The sequence below is a fragment of the Saccostrea cucullata genome, unplaced genomic scaffold, assembly GCF_032062105.1.
Source record: "Saccostrea cucullata isolate Sc308-1 unplaced genomic scaffold, CSIRO_AGI_Scuc_v1 ctg756, whole genome shotgun sequence".
Classification (NCBI taxonomy): Eukaryota; Metazoa; Mollusca; class Bivalvia; order Ostreida; family Ostreidae; genus Saccostrea; species Saccostrea cuccullata.
This window is the reverse complement of record NW_026930876.1, coordinates 154,259-173,745: the sequence shown is the minus strand read 5'-3', so window position 1 is coordinate 173,745 and position 19,487 is coordinate 154,259. Positions and strand designations below refer to the sequence as shown.

Here is a 19,487-nt window from a genome sequence, read left to right as displayed (position 1 = left end):
ATATTAAAAAACTTCTTATACAATGGTAAAAACGTTGACAATGTTGTAGAAATATGTTCATTTAGAATGTTATCATACCCTGCGGCTTTACCATACACAGCACTGAATGAAAAATATAGCACAAAAGTAATGCACATTTAACCCCATCTGATAGTTAATCCAGCAACTCAAATGGTAAGAAATATGTATCAAAACACCTATAAACTATCTGCAAAATGAATAAAATTATCACATTAGTCAGGCTTTTTAAAGCTATAAATACACTTATTATGCTAAGATCCATACAAATGTCAACAACATTGCTTCAACATTCTGTCAAAAAAAAGTCCTTGACTTGCTTCAAGAGGAACTTGTATTATCTTGTTGATAAATCCTGCATGCCCTCCATTATGACCTTCTCCGAGGAATCTGTGAATTTCTCCATGAAGTAGGCTCTCTGAAGATTTGGAGGCAAGCTACATGTACCTTCCCAATGGGCCTCATGAAAAGAATGTGACTAAAACAAGAAAGATATAAGAGATAAGATAATATGTAATCAGTTAAATCAGCATCCACTCATAATTCAGCTCTACTTCAAATGCATGAAGGAATACTGTATTTTCTCCATCATCAAGTTTAATTTAGTTTGCAAATGATTATTTATCTCAATAATGAAATGTTTATCTTTAATGGTCTGATAAATTGCCAGTACATTTATCTGTAAAATTCTACGTGCCCCATGTCACACAACAAATAAAATAAATAAAAGTTAATACATTTTGATAGATCTTACTCACACTTGTCTATAACATTATCTGAGCTTATGGACTTTATCTGAATACTTACGGACTTGACGTTCCTGGTCCAGGTCTTTTTACAGCGACCGTCACATATAGGACAGGGGCGCTGTAGGGGGTAACCTCCACATTCACGACAATTCTGACTCGATTTACCATCATACCAACATTTACCACATCTGAAATCAAATGTCATTTAAATTATCAAAGAATAATGCAAAATTATTCAGGCTATAAAGCCTCTTTTGAATCTTTCTACAGGATGCTGATGCAAAGGAATTCACATGGAACATCAAAAAAAGAAAACTTTGTCATCACGAGAGAGAGCATACAACCATGATAACAATATGTTGATTTTATGCTTACTGATAAAAGATTTGAACCTATTTTTGGTTCACTTTTAACATAATTACCATAATGTAGTTTAGACGCATTTAATACAAGAGCTTATATACATGAAGTTAAGTCAGTCAATCTTTCGATATGAAAGTTGATCGAGTGATAGTTTACATGTAACACGAAAGCATAAAATTGGTCATTTAATTCATCAGCTCTTGAAATACATGATCTAAACTTTTGATCCACAAGTACATAATTCAGAGAAGCAATGTAATGAAAAGTATGTGTGGTAACCTACAGATGACAGGTGTCAATCTTCCTCTGATAGGCGTCTGATTTCATCATCTCCTCCACCTCCTCCTTAGAGAATTCCTTCTCCTCCCCCTGGTCACCGGTCGTGTAGAATACTGTAGCCTTTGGTCCATTTAATACTTCATCTGGTAATTATATTAATGAGCAAAATATTATAATGGCAATAATATTTACAATGGAAATTCAGTATATAAATTATTAAAATTACAGATGTTTTTTCTTTTTGTTAATTTTTATATTAAAAAATCACACAGGGAATTAAATTAATAGAAAAATTTCAAGATAAAACATAGAATCCCCCCCCCCCAAAAAAATGTTATACATGCATTTTTTTTCATTTTGTGAATTATTTAATTATTAATTCCTAAAATTCATTTAAGACTATAATATAATCTTGTACAACCTTCCCCCTCAGCCCCAGCTGTCAGATTAACATCCATGGGGACCAGTTCATCATCTGGTGTGTTATCTTCAGCGAAGCCTTCATCTCCATCATCATTCTGTGCTCCCTCCATCTTATGTTCTAAAAATAACCATATTATCCTTATTAACAATAGTCACCGAGAGTCAAAACAAATGTACTATACAGTCTAACATGTTGAACATGTGCAGAGTCAGGTATGGTTACTCTAAGTAAGTGCCGGGCACACCCTCTAAAAACAAAAATGCATAGTTTTCCCTGTCATATTTATGTAATAAGTGTAATATTACAGTCATTTTGTTTTCAAATTCAGATCTTTTATTGGCCTAGCTGCAAAAACTCCACCTGACACTGCCCTTGACTTACTGGGCCTAGAAGGTATCCAGCCCGCTCACCAATCATTAGCAACCCAGCCATAATATGGTGTATTTTTGAACTTTGAAAAAGATACTTAAAATTTATACACTTTTATCAATCTCTACTATACAAAAGAACATCATTAGTCTTATTGTAAATATTTACGTCTTAATCTACATGTGTATAATTATGCTGCATGTCCTGTAAAAGTGAGGACAAAGAGCCCCTTGTCACTGCGAGCTCTTGATAAAAGCAATGTCTACATGAATAGATAATTTGGGCATTACATATTGATCTATGCAAAATATGTTCTCGTGGTAATGAGACATTCCAAGAAAAAAAATTGCCTTGATTAAGATTCGCACTGTTTAGACTTCATTTTGGTAAGCAACATACACATTAAATGTCATGTTACGTCAGTCTAGACGTACATGTAGCAAATATCACATGCAGTTTAACGAGTCGGATTTTGATTAAAACTGTGTTTGCCCTAACGGTAGCACCATCCTCAGTGTTTGAAATAACAGTGCGCCCGACCGCCCGAGACGCACAAATTTCATTACGGGTGAACAGATTTACACGTATCGACGCCCGACTGGACGTGTTAAAATTTCCCCTAAAATAAAATTCATATAATTGATAAATCTTTCTTAGATTAATGTCAAGTATAACTATTGGTAGCAAAGTGCAATAGGTACAGGGGTAGAAATCGTTATCGTTAGTCTGTAGATTTGGAATCATAATTATGGTGATCTGACCGCATTCACATTATCGCTTAATTAAGACAAATTTGTAAAAGACAATTATTTCTCGGGCTAGAGGATTTTTGGTAGGACTGACAACTTTCACTAGCAGCCAGCCCTGCATGTCTTGCTAATTTTACGGTGAGTTTCAAACACTGCTATCCTAGTTCATGAAATGGTAATCCAGAGACATATTGATAACCAGACACATTCTCTGGTAAACCCTATGTGTTGGTATGATTGACAGACACGTCTCTGTTATCATGATGTCAAATGATCCATAATTCATTCCGCATGAGCATTTTTGTTGTTGTCAAAGTCTACTTCATGAAAATGGTTCAACAAAACATAATATCTACAAATATCTGTGTAACAACCATGTACATCGATGATCTTCAACTGCTGTGTTGAAATGATCAATGAAGAAGCAATTCTGCAAAAAGTATTCAGCGTGCTACTCAAAATCACTTTAAAAAGGAAGACAATGATATGAAATATTTACACTGACAACCTCGTTGTAATTAACCTGAATAAAAATGAACAAAAAATTAACAAACCAGCAGAATTCAAAGCTTCAACTTTGTTTACTTCCCGTGGCTTTGGTTTGCGTTTCTGAACCCCGAACCCGAAATTATTATAATTTAAGAGAAAACATATATGTATGGTTGAAATAATAAATCGTTTATATCTTAAAATTATGACTGATTCATACAGTTTTAATAATATTTAAGGCGAAGAAAAAGACCCGATTTTATTTTTTAACTCTCTTTACATCGGGATCGGTATTCTAGGTCCAATTTTTAGCAAGCGCGAAAGACAAAACAAACGATAAAAAAAATGCTTGCACAATACAATGACTGAACGAGAAAGTGGTGAGTTCAGCCCTTATTCAAAGCCACTGATCATTGAGCTGTTAATGAAAAATAACATTTTATTCGGGGTACAAGGCCTTCTAAACAAAGTACGAAAGAATAGGACCTACTTTAGAGTACGCTAGAAAAATTGTGCAATTTAATGCAATTCAATTTTTTATTTAAGTATATTCAACTTGATTAAACATTATTATAAACTAATATTGCAATATTTGTTTCAAATATGTTTTATTAGCGATATTTTGACAAGAAAATAACAGTCATGATTCAATGCATTAAAGATTATTAACACACCGATTTCGATTACTATTTTGTTTCAGACTTAAAAATTCAAATAAATTTTATCAAAAATTAAATTAATTGCATTCTATATTGGTACATCACAGTAACCCATAGGGCTTTAACGTGACGAAGAGAGGGCGCGTTTAGTGGTTATCGTTATTTAGTAGGGCGAGAGAAGGTGCGTTAAGTCGTCAGCATTATGTAAATATTTTCACAGTAACAATGATTGAAACATTTCAACATGTTCAAGTTAAATTAGATCGGGATCAAACGATAAACTGTAACCTGATATCAAAAATTGAAATAACTCCTAAAATAAGGAAAACATACTAATTTTATTTAAAATATATATTCATTATGTTAAACTTAAGTAGAAAAACATATACAAAAAGCATTAATTGCATTAAATTATAAAATTTTACTAGTGCACTCTAAAGTACTCTATCGTACTAGCATAATCTGTTTAGTAGGACTGTTTTATTCATGTTGACATATTGTTCAAAGTATAGGAATGAATGGCTAATGAAGGACTGAGGAGAGTCCAGGATTGCAGCCTTTGCAGGAACTAGATCCATAAAGAACTTCTGAAACAGATTCCTGATGGAGAGGAAGTGTGCTGATATTATTAAGGAGGCCTTGATGCTTCACACCAAAGAAATCAATGGTAGTGATACTTGCTTTTCTCTGCAATTTAGTGCATGTCTGCATCAGTGCATGGCACATCATTTCCATGACTATTTTCAAAGTGGTATCATTATTATAATATAATAAATACACATTGAAGTTTGTTCATAAGTTATAAACATTGCAGATCTCACACATCAAGCTGAACAGTGGAAACAGAAATGTGATATTCAGCAAAACCAAAAACAAAGGTAAATTTCAAGCAAATTAAAAGAAATAGCTAAAAACATTTAAAACAAAATAAAACAAAAAACAGAAAAAAAGAACTCGTGTAGGTTACAATATTTTACCCTTCTTTCACTTGTCTAGATTGCAAGATGAATGCAAAACTCTTGAGTCCAAAAACATAAGCCTTCAGAGCACAGTAGAGAGTTTTAAGTTTTTTGGAGCAGTTTTCTTTTTAATTACTTCTGTGTCCTATACTGATTAGACATGCATGGAAGATGGTTTTAATGGATGATACATCTAAGGAAAGAGCAAACAGGTTGATTTTTGGTGCAGGTTTCATTTCCAAGAGAGCCAAACTTGCATGGTAAAAAATTAAACTAACTCACAAGATGATTAGCTTACCTCCACAAACTTGAATCCTCCCATCTTTTTCTTCCTTTTTTGCCTCCTAAGTCAAAGGCACGTGATCAAATTCTATAACTCTGGAAGGGCATTATAGATCACATACCAACTTCATGTCATATCCCAATTTTTTATGTAGGTCTAAAACTTTTAAAAAAAAATGTATACTTTTTGTTGGTTAATTGTGTGACTTTGCCTTACTTAAAGACAACATTCGTTGAGGTGAGCTCTTTAATCTCTGATTACCTATGTTTTATTCGTGTTACAAGGAAAAATAGGCACTATTTAGACTTTCTTTTGGAAATGCAACATTTGGTATCTATGGCATCATGTGACATCACAATCTGAACTTTCCAAATGGCTGATGCTGTTTTCTTTCCACATGAATGAAAAGTTTCTATAAATGCTATGATGAATGCACATTGAAGTATGAGAAAGAAAAGAAGTATAGAATCATAGTTCAAACAGAAAAAAATCTAAGATGTATTTAAAAACTAGACTTTGAAATTTCAGAGAGAATCCTAGCTTGGGTTGTAAGATGTGTGATCACCTCCAGCGAATGAACAACAGTCTAACGGAGGCCTACAGTAACAATCTAAAGGAAAAGGACCGACGAATCTCTGATCTCGGTAACTATTATCTAGAACAATGACATTTTTTGTCTAGTCATTGGCAAAGAACCCTAATCTTGATCAGATTCAATGATGTAAATAAAAACTTTGTCCCCTGATAACAATCTTTGGGCAAAAAAAATTGTGCATTCATTTAACTAGAAAATTAAGGATGATTGTATGGATTCATTTCTGTTTAAATCTGTTCTGCAAAAATAAATTAGCTTGCTCACCCTGAAATATTTAAATAATAATTTGCTTGCTATTTTTTTTCTCAGAAAATCAGCTGTTTGAATATACAAGAAATGCTACTTCAGAGAAGCAGTGGGACACAATAAAGTAAGAAAGATTTGTGATTGGTTTTTTGCGATGATAGTTATATTCTAATTCACAAGCTTTATTGATTGTCCAGTAAAATCCTGCAAAGCAGGCAACCTCATGTTACTTTTTTTTTAAATAACTGTATTGTGTTGAGTTCAAAATTGATATAGAAATAACATGAATTAAAAAACACCATTCAATAGCAACTAACACATTTCTTGTAATACTGTTAAAAATGTATGTAACAAGTGACAGGTTGGAAAGATGTTCCATTATTTTTATAGAGTTGTTCAAAAGCTACATACATGTATTATAATGAATAGGTTGAAATTGTCAAAGTGTTTAGAATATCAGTCATATGAATCAAATTTTCATTATTGTAGCAACACCCCCAACAAAACTAGCAGGAAGCAGAAGTCCCATCTTAACCATAGTCTAAGGAGTGAGAGTCCCGACTCAACAAGCCGCAATACTCCACACAAACCTGAATTGATCCCACAGAAATCAGCAGGGGGGATAACTGATAGTAAACAGCAAGGGTCCAGCTCAGAGGAAGGGGAAACAACCTCCAAAGTCAGTCCTGGTAATGACAAAGGTCCAAAACTACGACTCAAGTCTCGGAAACGGAACAGATACACAGAGGTTAGTTTACATCACAGTAATGGCATGTAGAGTACTGTAGGCTTGGTTAAATCAATTAAGCATAATAATGATCTTAATGATCAAAATATGATGTAATGTAATGAAATATGGCTTTAGAAAAGAAAATGTGCAATATCCAGAATTAATACAACAATTTTATGAACCCATTTTATTTGAGACAAATTTTTGTAGGATCCTTCTCCGGAAAACAAACGTTTAAAACAGCAATCCGGTGAGAAATCAGTACACACGCCGATCCATATCCTGGTGCCTGAGACCTGTGATCCTGATATCCTCCCTGGGTATCAGGAGGGGGATCCAGAGAATGCTGAGGGGAGTGAGGGGTTTTGTCACAAGGAAGAGAGGATTCCAGACACAGAGGCTGTGGGGAAAGGAACGTCAATGTCAGACAGCGAGTCTGATACAGCCCATGAGGTGACGGGAAATCGTTACAGTCTCCGGAGCTCACTGTTCAGTCCGTCCTCCACGGATTCAGACACTGTCAGATCACCAAAGAAAAAGGACAAGGAAAGGAGCTCAAAAGACAGCTTGTCTAGCAGTGCTAAACATGATAGTGCAAACAAATCTTCACTACCCACAGACAAGAAGGTAAAACCATCAGAAGAAGTTATATCATTAGGAGAGAAAGGGGATGGGTATATTCAGTCCTCTCCAATATTCCAGATGTACAGATCTTCCAACTTGGAGTCCCCTGATGTGAACAGGAAGGAAGCCTTTGTAGAGGAGGATGCAGAGTCGCCATTATTGCTGAAGGTCGCGCGGAGTACAGAGAACCAGTCAAGTCCAGCACAGACAAGACTCTTCGATGAGGACTGTATCACATCTCCTACTGCTAACAGTTCATTTAAAAGTTTTAAAAATCTGTCTCAAGGTAGACGAAAAGGGAAACTGAACCAAAGCAAATTGATAAGTTCTCAGGAAAGGAAAAAGAAAATGGATGCTGATGAGGATTGGCTGAATGCTACAAAACCAGCAGCAAAGGATTCCCCTACCCTGAGACAGAGCACGCTGAGTCAGGTCTTTATGAACATGCCTTCAAAGCCACAGCCAGAAAAGACTGAAATGGATGATATCCAAAAAGCCATAGAACTGTCACTGAAAGATGTTTCACATAATCAGGGAAGTAAGAGTTCTGAAACTTCTGATGTGAAAATAATTGAGAAAGAAAATCTGTCGCCCTTTAAAAGACCTTTAACTCCAAGGAAATGTAAAAACAATACACTAAGACAGAATGGTCTAAAAGTCAAAAGGCGAAATAAAAGGAGTCCATCCATTGACTGTGATCCTGATGAAACAGTTGCACCAGGATCACTCAGTACTGGACCTTCAGAGGCGTCTCAAGGTCAGGTGTCCTTGCTACCCCCTCTTAATGGCAGTGTTGATCCTGGGGTACAGCTGTCCTTGTTATGTGATGACTCCCAGAGTTTGAAATCTGATGACCTACCAGACATAGATGTGAATCCTGCAGGGGACAGTAGCCATATTGGAAACCTGACGGACTTTAGAATTGAAGACTTGAGGAAGTCCACCAATCCACTGACCTCCACCTGCATTGATGTGGATGATCCACAAGGAGGTGGAGAGGAGGAGTCCCAGTCCATTCCCTGTAGTATGAAGTTTGGGGGTGGCAGGAAAAGATATATCAGGATTCCCGAAAACTTCTCAGAAGGTAACTTTAAAATAAAACAAAAAAGATTTGTCATTTTAATATATACAGTGCACTGTACATTTTGAGTACATGCATTTTTTTTTTTACCAAATGTAAAGTATGTTTTAATGGAAATGCATTAATTATGGACTTTCAATGCATGTTTAACTCATCAATGAATCAGAAATCCAAAGTACTGTACTTCTGTTTCAGAACAAGGGAGCAATTTTCAAAATTTAGAAGAGGATGGCTTTATTCCAGATCATGAAGACAGTTTTGATAGGTAAAAATTACATATTGATTAATGTATGAATCTTTGAGGAATAACATACTTAAAAACTTTTTGTCTGGTTACAAGTATTAACTTTTGAAACTTTTAGGGGCCTACACATTTAGTCAAGTGTTGTCTGGTTACAAGTATTAACTTTTGAAACTTTTAGGGGCCTACACATTTAGTCAAGTGTATTAGGGCCCTAGACAGTAAAACACAGTTATAGCGAACATGCTTATAACAAATTGTCACTTACAATGAAGTGATCTGTATTCTCAAAATTTCTTCAAAATTTATTATAAACTTAACAGATATAATGAATTACACTTATAACGAAGCAAAATTGTCTTTCCCTGGCACTTCATTATAAGCATGTTTTACTCTACATCTTCAATACCCAAGAGATTCTGATGCAGCATTATTTTTTCATAAACCCTGTCTCTAACAATAAGCTGATTGTAGATAGCTTTACTTTTAACAGAGTGCCCAGTAAGGAGCAGCCAAACTTTGCCCATGTGGATGTTGTCAGAAAGCAGGACGAGAGAAGAAAACTACCAGCTCACAAATGTGACGAGTGCAGAGAGGTCAGTTACTCCAGTCTGTTACTGCAAAGCAAGTCGTATTCTAATATTAATACATTGTATTTACAAAATTTTCTTATGTAATTGATAATAGATTAAAACTCTATTACTGTATGAGTTTGGGTTGGCTGTTTATTGTTGAAGATGTATGAAGGGTGGGTGTCTGTAGCTCTTTTATTTTCACATTAATTTTTTAGAGAAAAATAAGGATTTTCCTTCAAAAAATTTTTATACCATATGTACTCCATATTGTTCTTGTAAAAACATGAAGGGCTGGTTCTTAACTCCATATTATTTTAATGTATTTTGTAGTACTATGAGGGACTGGGTCTTTCTGAGGAGGAGATACAGAAGAGAATGCAGACCTGTTCCAGACACCGAGCTAAACATGCCGCCCCCGGTACACCAGAACACTTCTGGGACATCGGCATGGAGGACACACTGGAATGTGAGGAGAAAGGTAATAACTGTAAAATAAACTCGTGTATCAGTATATCAGCTATGTAATGGGGATGGTGGACAGGGAAGTGAAAGATTCCTGTGGAATGTCTCGTGAGGCTGATGCCGTTATCCAACAGTTCCATTTACAAAGATGTGTACAAATGTACATGTAAATGTACTCTAAAGATACCAAAGTTCTTGCATCGGAAATATGCCATAATGACAAACATGATAAATTTCAATTAGGAATCATATACATGAAAAGATTTTATGTATTTTTATTAAATTAAACAGAAAAACAAAACACCGCAATTATCACAAAGAAAAGGCATATTACAGGAAGTCGCAAAATACAGGTGGTTGCTATAACAGATTTGACAGTACTTGATTTTCAGTTTCAGAGTTTATCTCAATCATTTATAACTTTGATTGAGCTTTGCAACCTTTATTATTTTAAAAAAAAAATAATTTATATTATACAAGTGATATTTGATCTATATCTTTTGTATTACTAAGACTTTCAATTAGTAAAAGTGTTTTTTCTTATGATAATTTTTTTCATTTTACAAGGTTATGTTCAAACAAAAGACCCGGATAAAGAAAAGCCACGATTCAGGAGAAAAAGACAACTGAACAAAATGTTCTAGAGGAAGTTAATACAGAAATGAGGGGAAGAGTTAAAACAGGGATAAAAGCAGCTGATTGGAGCAAAACTCAGGGTTGAATTAGCTAGTATTTAACAGTATGAAATGTATATATCACATATTTATATTATTTAGTTTTGTTTATAACAATCCCTCAGGATTTAATTAATTAAAATATAACTCTCAGGGAGATCTTAATATTTTCACATCCATTTGACTATGTTATGTTAAACATATCATATATAAATGTTTGCTTTAAAAATCAATAATCAACTGTTAAATATATATTTATTGAATTGTAGATTATAATCGGTACCACAAACATACATACCGCACTCAAATGTTTTTTTTTTATTATATTACATTTATAATATAAATATATATTTATACATGATTGTATATATTATTATTATTAAACATGGTCCCCTTATTATTTTACATACGATAGTCCCCTTTCAGTGAAACTGAGGGACTTGGTTTAACCAGTGTTCAAAATAAATAGGGAAGTGCATATTTATTTGAAATATGGTCCTTGATTAGAATTATTGATGAAATTATAATTTCCAGAAATGTATTTGTTACATAATGTATTTTTGTTTTGTTTTGGAACTTTGAAGCTTATAAATAATGTTCTGAGTCGTGTTGATTTTTGTTCCCCATTTTTGCTGGCTGGGTCATCCATCATTTTCTCTGTAACAATTTTGATTCAAATGATATCTCTAAAAGTCTTTAACATTTTGTGATGAAATTGTCCCATATCTCCTTATGTTTTTAAAAGTTTGAGGTCAAAAGTACAGGTAAAAAATATGATTATATACTTACAAAAAGTCAAGGTCACAAATTCACGCATAGTATGGGAATGCTCTCAGTGAGGAAAACATAAGCTCAATTACTACTAAGATGAAAGGGTCAAAGGTCAAGGTTACAAACTGTAACAAGTTGTTTCTGACATGTCTCCAACTTTTGCTTGTGACAAAGATTCCTTGAAACTAGATTATTCTGTATTTATTTTCATTTAAAGCATTGGTGTAAATTTAGGTATTTAAAAGAAAATTAATCTCATGTGTAGAATATTCCAAATTGAGTTATCATTTGTTTGTGGATTCGAGAATTTTTGTCTTGCTCACAGTGTACCTGTATAAATTGTGAGAATTTGATTTGGATTACATGTACTGGTCTCTTGATGTAAGGTCAGTATAGGATGTACATTGTATGTAAAATGATATATGTTCATTTATGTCACAGAAAGTTGAAATTTCACAGACAAAACATGTTTTTTTATGTATAAAATACATAACATTGTTACAGTATTAGCAAAGAAATGTATGCAAAGATTGCATTTGTGTGTCTAAAATATCAAATAAAATAAATAAATCGCTAGATTATGGGAAAATGTTGCGTACATGTGTCTAAAATATTAGATAAAATAAACTGCTAAATTATTTGAATTTGTTTTTCTTTTCCATTTTGTGATGACATCACACACTATAAAGAAGCAAATGTAACCAATTCTATACTCCTATGTCAGACAGGTGGATCCAGCACCTGTTTTTACTGGGGTGAGGATTTCGCCTCCCACATATTAACTAAACTAAAAATAAGGAACATTTCAGAAGGAACAGAAAGATAAAAATTGTTATGATGCATATAACACATGACCTGGTCAAAAGTTGTACAGATTAAAAATGTGGGGTTTTTTTTTTTTAACAATTATTGCTTACATTTGGTCCAAATTTCATTTTGGAATTGAGATATCCCCAAATCAATTTTAAACAGAATATTTAATTAAGAATGCTAATATTCTATTAAATTTATCCAAAAGATTTTGCCATTAAAAAACAATAATCTTGCCAATATCACAGATTTTTTTTTTTCCATTTTAATTTCATGTGTTGATTCTGTGCAAATGTTGGTATACCACCATGTAACTTAATAAAGAATTCACACATTTATCAGCTGATATAAAAAATTGAAATTTGTGTGTCTTTCAACATTTTGAAAAAGGTCTTTTATATATGTCATGTTAATCTAAATTAATGTGCAATGATTCGTTTTTCATCTCTATACGTCGGGTACGGACAACCAGAAAATTCGTTTCGTGAAATGTATTGTTCTGCAAAATGGATGCTGGACCGTCTGCTGCAGATGCATGACAACAATCGTGATTTATGATGCAGCAGACATCACAGGTAAAGAGATTCAAAGAAAGTAATTCAATGCAGAAACTTCTTGTGCATTTGGTGTATAGAACTGTCTGTCTAGTCGGTGTTGTAGTCTGTAAATGGAATACATTGGTACCAGGGATGCATCGCGCCGAGACTCCACAACCAGAATTTCCTCGCGTTTAAAGTTCATTTTTCTTGAAAAGTGTACTTGTAAGTGCTTATATTTGATTTAATAGAAGATTAGCAGATTCAATTATGAAGCCATTCCTAAATTCAAATAGGTTTTGGGTGTTGACGATAAAAGGGGGGGGGGCAGAATGATTTGAATCAGGAAGAAAGCCAGCTAAGACCGGATTTAATCGGTGTAAATTGTTATTAATTGATACTGAACTTGTTTTCAAAATAATTTTATTTTTATAGCAATGAATCATTACTTTTTGAAAGATATATAACGTTAGTCTTATAACTGCAACGGTGTGTGCAAACAAATAGAATAACGCGCTTATGCATGTTATTCAATTGTAGCTTTCAAAAAATAATGATTCATTGCTTGGGCACAAAGTTCCAGTTAATGGAAGAGCTAATGCAACAGCTTCTCTTCAAAGTGAGCGTGAAATTTCATTTTTCATTAGCTCCTCAATGAAGTTGGGGGAGCTTATGTAATACCCTCGGCGTCGGAGTCGGCATCGGCGTCCTGGGTTAAGGGTAAGTTTTTTGGAGCAGTTTTCTTTTTAAGTACTTCTACGTCCTATATTGATTAGACATGCATGAAAGATGTTTCTAGTGAGTCAAAGTTTCAGATGCTGCAATTTCAGCAAAGGAATGACCAGGTTAATGTTTTTGGAGCAGGTTAACATTTTTGGTGCAGGTTTCATTTTAAAGATACTATGAGCCCTATAATGACCAAATTTGCATGGATAGTACATCTTAGGATGCATACTACCAGACTATGCTGAATCTGACCTACATTTTCCGCTTGAGTGAACAGGTTAAAGTTTTTGGTGCAGGTTTCATTTTAAAGATACTATGAGCCCTATAATGACCAAACTTGCATGGATGATAAATCTTAGGATGCATACTACCAGACTTGCTTCGGATGCTGAATCTGACCTACATTTTCTGGATGAGTGAACAGGTTAAAGTTTTTGGTGCAGGTTTCATTTCCAAGGTACTATGAGCTCTATAATGACCAAACTTGCATGGATGATACATCTTAGGATGCATACTACCAGACTTGCTTCGGATGCTGAATCTGATCTACATTTTCAAGTTGAGTGAACAGGTTAAAAGTTTTGGTGCAGGATTCATTTCCAAGTAACTGAGCCCTATAATGACCAAACTTGCATGGATGGTACATCTAAGGGTGAATTCTACTAGGCTGGCTTTGGATGCTGAATCTGACCTACATTTTCCAGTTGAGTGAACAGGTTAAAGTTTTTGTGCAGGATTAATTTCCAAGTAACTTTGAGCCCTATAATGACCAAACTTGCATGGATGGTACGTCTAAGGGTGCATTCTACTAGGCTGGCTTTGGATGCTGAATCTGATTAGTGAAAAGGTTAGTTTTTAATACAGGTTTCATTTCCAAGTAACTTTGAGCTCTATGTTGAGCAAACTTGCATGGATGATACATCTTAGGATGCACACTAGTGGATTTGCTTCAGATGCTGAATTCAGCATATATTTTCCAGAAAATGGACCTCGTAAAAATAATGGGTGCAGGTCTATTACCAAGAAACTATAAGGCTTATATAAACCAAACGTTCACAAATGATGCAACATTCGTTGAGGTGAGCTCTGTAATCTCTGATTTAGACTGATTACCTATGTTTTTGCTTATGACATTGCACTTCCATGGCGTTCAACGTTTGTGAAGTCAAAATAAAACATATTCTTGTCTCTGTGTCTGTGTTGTGGTATTTTGAATGCCATAAATTTCCACACACTTTATCATGTTTATATGCAAAATACTTGTGTAATGTAAATATATATGTTCGTCAATGCTTTCTTACCTAAATGTCTTAGTGCAGAAAGGTCAATATATATGACACAATAGTATGAAAATTAATGAAAACTAGGCTTACATCATTCTCTTTTATTTTATCGTAAAGGTCTATTTTTAGCTCTTCTGAGCCAAAGGCTCAAAGAGCTAATGCTATGGCCAATTGTGCGGTGTGCGTCGTGCGGTGTGTGTTAACTTTTTAGAATATTGGCCATAACTCAAGAAACCCTTGGCCAATTATTGTAAAATTTGTCACAGGGTATCCTTGGCCCAAGGGCTACTATTTATACTAAAACTAGGGGTGGGACCCTAAAACAAGGGGAGATAATCACGAAAATAAAACCAAAAGTACTGGTTGCTAAAAAATCTTCTTCTCCAGAACCACCAGGCAGATTTTCACCAAACTTACATACAAGGGTTGGGATATGTTGAAGATTATAAATTGTTCAAGGCATGACCCTGGGGCAAAGGGCGTGGTCTCAAGGTCACTTCAAAGTTGACCAAAATTTACACTTATTAAAAACGTTGATATTTTGCTTACTATAAAGACTAGGATCGTCAAATCTTGTAAGTTGATGCATCTCAGGACTTGATATCATGTTAATGCAAAATTAGGTCAAGGTGACCTACTTTTTAAATTTTACGGGCTTTTGTTTTCAAAATGATTTGGAGGCATGTTTTGGACACTTTAAGGCCTATGATCATAAAACTTTGTCAGTTGGTGCATCTTGGGTCCACAAACAACATCAACTTAAAAATAGGTCATCGTGACCTACTTTTTGAATTTTATGGCTAATCTTTTCTAAAACATTTAATCCCATTATTTCAGACACCGAGAGGTTTAGAAGCACCAAATCTTGTAAGTTGATGCATCTTGGGACCTTAAAACATATTTATCAAAAAGAAGGTCACTGTGACCTACTTTTTGAACTTTGCAGGCATTTGTTTTCAAATTGTTTAAAAGGCATATTTTGAATACTATTAGACTTATGATCATCAAATTTTGTCAGTTGATGCATCTTTGGTTTTCAGAAAATGTCGACCAAGAAGTAGGTCACTGTGACCTACTTTCGAAATTTTATGGCTAGATTTATGTATCTCGGGTACTAATTGGCTTAGAATCATCAAAATTTGTCAGTAGATGCATCTTGGGTTTTCAGAGATTAACGACCAAATAGTAGGTCATGGTGACCTACTTTTGACATTTTATGTCTATGTTTAAGTATCTCAGGTACTTGTTGGCTTAGAATCATCAAACTTTGTCAGTAGATGCATCTTGGGTTTCGGAGAATGTCGACCAAAAAGTAGGTCACAGTGACCTACTTTTGACATTTTATGGCTAGTTTTATGTATCTCAGGTACTATTTGGTTTAGAATCATCAAATTTTGTCATTTGATGCATCTTAGGTCTTCGGAGCATAATGACCAAAAAGAAGGTCACGGTGACCTACTTTTGAATACTGTATACAGGGTTATTTTCGCCCCGTCTTATTTTCGCCCTTTCATACTTGCAAACAATTTTGCCCCTTTTTACATTCCCCCTTTCATACTTTTGTTTAAGAAATTATACTGTATTCTTTGAATTCGCCCCGTTTTAAATTCGTCCAAATGAGAGTAGGGCGAAAGGGGCGAAAATAAAACAGGGGCGAAAATTTCCCTGTATACAGTATCTCAGGTACTGATTGGCTTAGAATCATCAAACTTTGTCAGTAGATGCATCTTGGGTTTTCGGAGAATGTCGACCAAAAAGTAGGTCACGGTGACCTACTTTTGACATTTTATGGCTATATTTAGATACTGTAAATGTATTATATTTAGCGTGTACGATATTTGGCAAAAATTGATTTTTGAACAAGTTAGCGTAGATTTGATTCAGCGCATTTCTAAATGTTGTTATTAATGAATACATGCGCAAGACATTTAGTGTTGTACTTGAATTAGCGGATGTGTCTTTCCGCCAAAAGCGCTAAAAAGAATTCACAGCCAAATGTAATACGTTTACAGTATTTCAGGTACTTATTGGTTTAGAATTATCAAACTTTGTTATCACGTCGAGTTACCTTGCCTGTCAACGAGACGTGATACGGCTCTTGGGATCAATTTGATGCATCCTGGCTAAGAATCATCAAACTTTGTCAGTTGTTGCATCTTAGGTCTTAGGATAGATTGTATAATTTATCAGAAGAGCGATTCAAGGCCCTTGGGCCTCTTGTTTCATTATCAAAATAAAAAGATAATTGATTCCTTTTAAGAAAATATGAATTACAATAATTTCACCTAAAGAATTTTATCAGATATTACTTATAATGCATGACAGAATTGCAGAAAATACAGCAAGAAAAATGGGGTTAGACTTACATTGTGCTCCATTATATTTTTTTATGCAAATAAAATAGGGCCTATAATAAGTTTGCGTTCATTTAAAAGATACAAATCTAATAGTTTAATAAATACATTTTGATTTTGAATGTGTTTTGACATTTGGTTCTTTTTAGTGCAGTTTTTGTAGAATTGACACTTTATACAAACAATCTATTTTTAGCATTTCACACTGCTTTTTCAGTGCTGCGTGAAAATTAGCATATAAAGGTATTATTTTAATAATATTGCCTAAAATTTATAGGTAAGTTGCAAGGAAAGAAATTTAACAGTTGAGTCTTGCTCAGATAAATTTATTAGAGAAAATTCTTAGAGGAAGCTTGTGAACTCAAAACCTGTGGTTTGCAACAATGAAGTCTGATGGTCACGCCAAAGTCCAATGGTCTGCACCAAACCCCGATGGTTTGACACGCACACGTCTGATGATGCAGAAAACAATAAACGTTAATGACGTCATAGTACTATTGTGCAGAAATGTAATGCTGCGCAATGCCAAGGCCCAATGGTTTTAAATTACTAAATTGCAAAGACTTATTCTCATCTCTTGGATAGGTGCAAGAGTAACCCTAATCTATTAAATATCTTGAGTGAGTGCTGGAATAACCCAAATCAGTCGCATCGTATCTCAATGGAATCAAGCTATCACATTTTGGCGTGACCATCGGACTTTAGCGTCCGTAAAAACAATGAGCCATATGGGTTTGGCGCAGACCATTGGTCTTTGGTGATACCATCAACCTTTGGCGTGACATTGCACTTTGGAGTCTTACATGTACATATTTAAATTAGATTCAAAATTCTATTAATTTACTTTACATTTAACAATCCAGGAGACAAGTCCCTTTTGGGCCCATAGAGATGGTCACCATCCTGACTATTAATGATTGTCTAGTTTCTAGATGATTGAGCAGCTAGGTTAAAGGTTTTGTAGCATGTCTCTTCATAAAATTTAATATTGTAAGTCCTTCATAGGCCAAACTTAAATGAATGATGCTTATGTTGGACACAACAGCACCAGTTTTGCTGCAGATGTTGCAACTGATCTACATATTTACACATGCATGTTTTTGTAACGAGGGATTTCATATTAAAGTTTTTGAAACAGGTTCATTTCCAAGGAGCTATTTTATACCTTGACCAAACTTGCATTTGTTGTATCAACTAGAGATGCATACTTATTACGGCCTCATTTAAGATGCTGCCAATGGCATTGCGTATTTATAATTTAGATGTTTAATAAAAGCACTACAATTCAGTATGAAGAAGAAAGTTAGCTAATGAAGGAAGTTGTTAATGTCGTCTTGTAGCACTCAAAACTCAAATAGTCTATATCTTCTTAATATCAAATTGGTTTTCAATGAAAGAAATGTTCTCAATATTGGGGTTATGGAACATTTTTTAAAGAAGGATGTTTAATTGCATCATATGCCTGGCTACATTTAATTCACAGAACATGTATTATCCTTGTTGGATTAGTAAGTTTCAATAAATGTGTTTATAAGAGTTAAGATATTTAATTTATACCATGAAAAATTGCAGCATTAAGCATTGAAGATTTTGTATCAATAGATTTGTTAGAATGGCAGACAGAAATCCCACAGTGAATTGATGGGAGAACTGTTATGATGTTCTCCACCGTTTGTCACCATACCAGACAAACTATTGAATTTGTTTGTCACCTATGTTTTGTTCAGCTGAATATAGGACCTAACCATGAACTCCCACAATCTATTGGGACATTGATTGCTGTATGTATAACAGTCTGTTATAAAGTAGCCAAATTGCAAAGGAGGACTTTAACTTGGGATCAACTTTTAATTTGTTCTGGACATGTTTATCTTAAAGTTGATAAGTGAAAAATCAAAGAATTGTATGGATGCACCCTGTGAAATATTTAAAAGCCATTTTGGAGTTAACGACTGAGATATGATAATCAAGATAATTGACTGTCACCTGGTGAATCGTGTGTTCACCGAATTTTTTTAAATCGGCAACTTTCATGTACTTTGTGTTTAATTTGATGCCAAATATTACTCTGCTGCTGTGGTACTAGCAATTGTATAAATCAAGAGAGTTTTTCATCCAAGAATTTAGCATTCAATATTTGATAGAAGACATTAGTGTATATATTGATATCTTTGCATGGATAATTCTTTTTTAAAAAAGGTAAGTTCTGAGTAATTTTCAAACTTGCATGATCATATTACTTGACTCTCATGTTTTTATGAAGGTGCTTTATTATCAATTTTACAGTATACATTGTATGTTGGAAATTAAAATTGCCATCTTCTGTGGTACTTTGGAGCTTTTGGTGTAATTTTCATGCTGTATACTTGTTGGAAATTAATATATGGTTTAATTGATATGCTCTTTACAAGAATTTTTTTCTTATTTCTTTCCCAAAG

General features: G+C 34.2%; 3 protein-coding genes and 1 long non-coding RNA gene across 4 annotated transcripts in view; 3 read left to right on the top strand and 1 right to left on the bottom strand.

The window, feature by feature from the left end:
• Positions 1-100: 100 nt before the first annotated feature.
• LOC134230397 (uncharacterized) lies at positions 101-3,627 on the bottom strand. Its single transcript, XM_062712195.1, has 5 exons — positions 3,506-3,627; positions 1,831-1,950; positions 1,414-1,552; positions 826-955; positions 101-496 (listed from the first exon to the last, which is right to left on the bottom strand). The coding sequence occupies exons 2-5, from the start codon at positions 1,940-1,942 to the stop codon at positions 356-358; spliced, it is 522 nt and encodes a 173-aa protein (XP_062568179.1). The 5' UTR covers positions 1,943-1,950; positions 3,506-3,627; the 3' UTR covers positions 101-355.
• A 1,001-nt stretch (positions 3,628-4,628) lies between these two features.
• On the top strand, positions 4,629-5,164 carry LOC134230396 (uncharacterized). The gene is made up of 3 exons (XR_009984347.1): positions 4,629-4,766; positions 4,914-4,977; positions 5,096-5,164. It is a non-coding gene; the product is annotated as an uncharacterized LOC134230396 (long non-coding RNA).
• Positions 5,165-5,872: 708 nt separating this feature from the next.
• Positions 5,873-10,873, top strand: LOC134230411 (DNA endonuclease RBBP8-like). Its single transcript, XM_062712231.1, has 8 exons — positions 5,873-5,985; positions 6,246-6,306; positions 6,672-6,930; positions 7,123-8,620; positions 8,813-8,882; positions 9,352-9,454; positions 9,764-9,911; positions 10,463-10,873. Exons 1-8 carry the CDS (start codon positions 5,895-5,897, stop codon positions 10,537-10,539), a joined length of 2,307 nt encoding a protein of 768 aa, XP_062568215.1. The 5' UTR covers positions 5,873-5,894; the 3' UTR covers positions 10,540-10,873.
• A 1,804-nt stretch (positions 10,874-12,677) lies between these two features.
• The window catches only part of LOC134230410 (dual specificity tyrosine-phosphorylation-regulated kinase 4-like), a 53,448-nt gene continuing 46,638 nt past the window's right edge, over positions 12,678-19,487 (top strand). The window contains exon 1 of the mRNA XM_062712220.1: positions 12,678-12,725. The gene's annotated coding sequence lies outside the window, so the exon portion shown is untranslated. The remainder of the gene's footprint in view (positions 12,726-19,487) is intronic.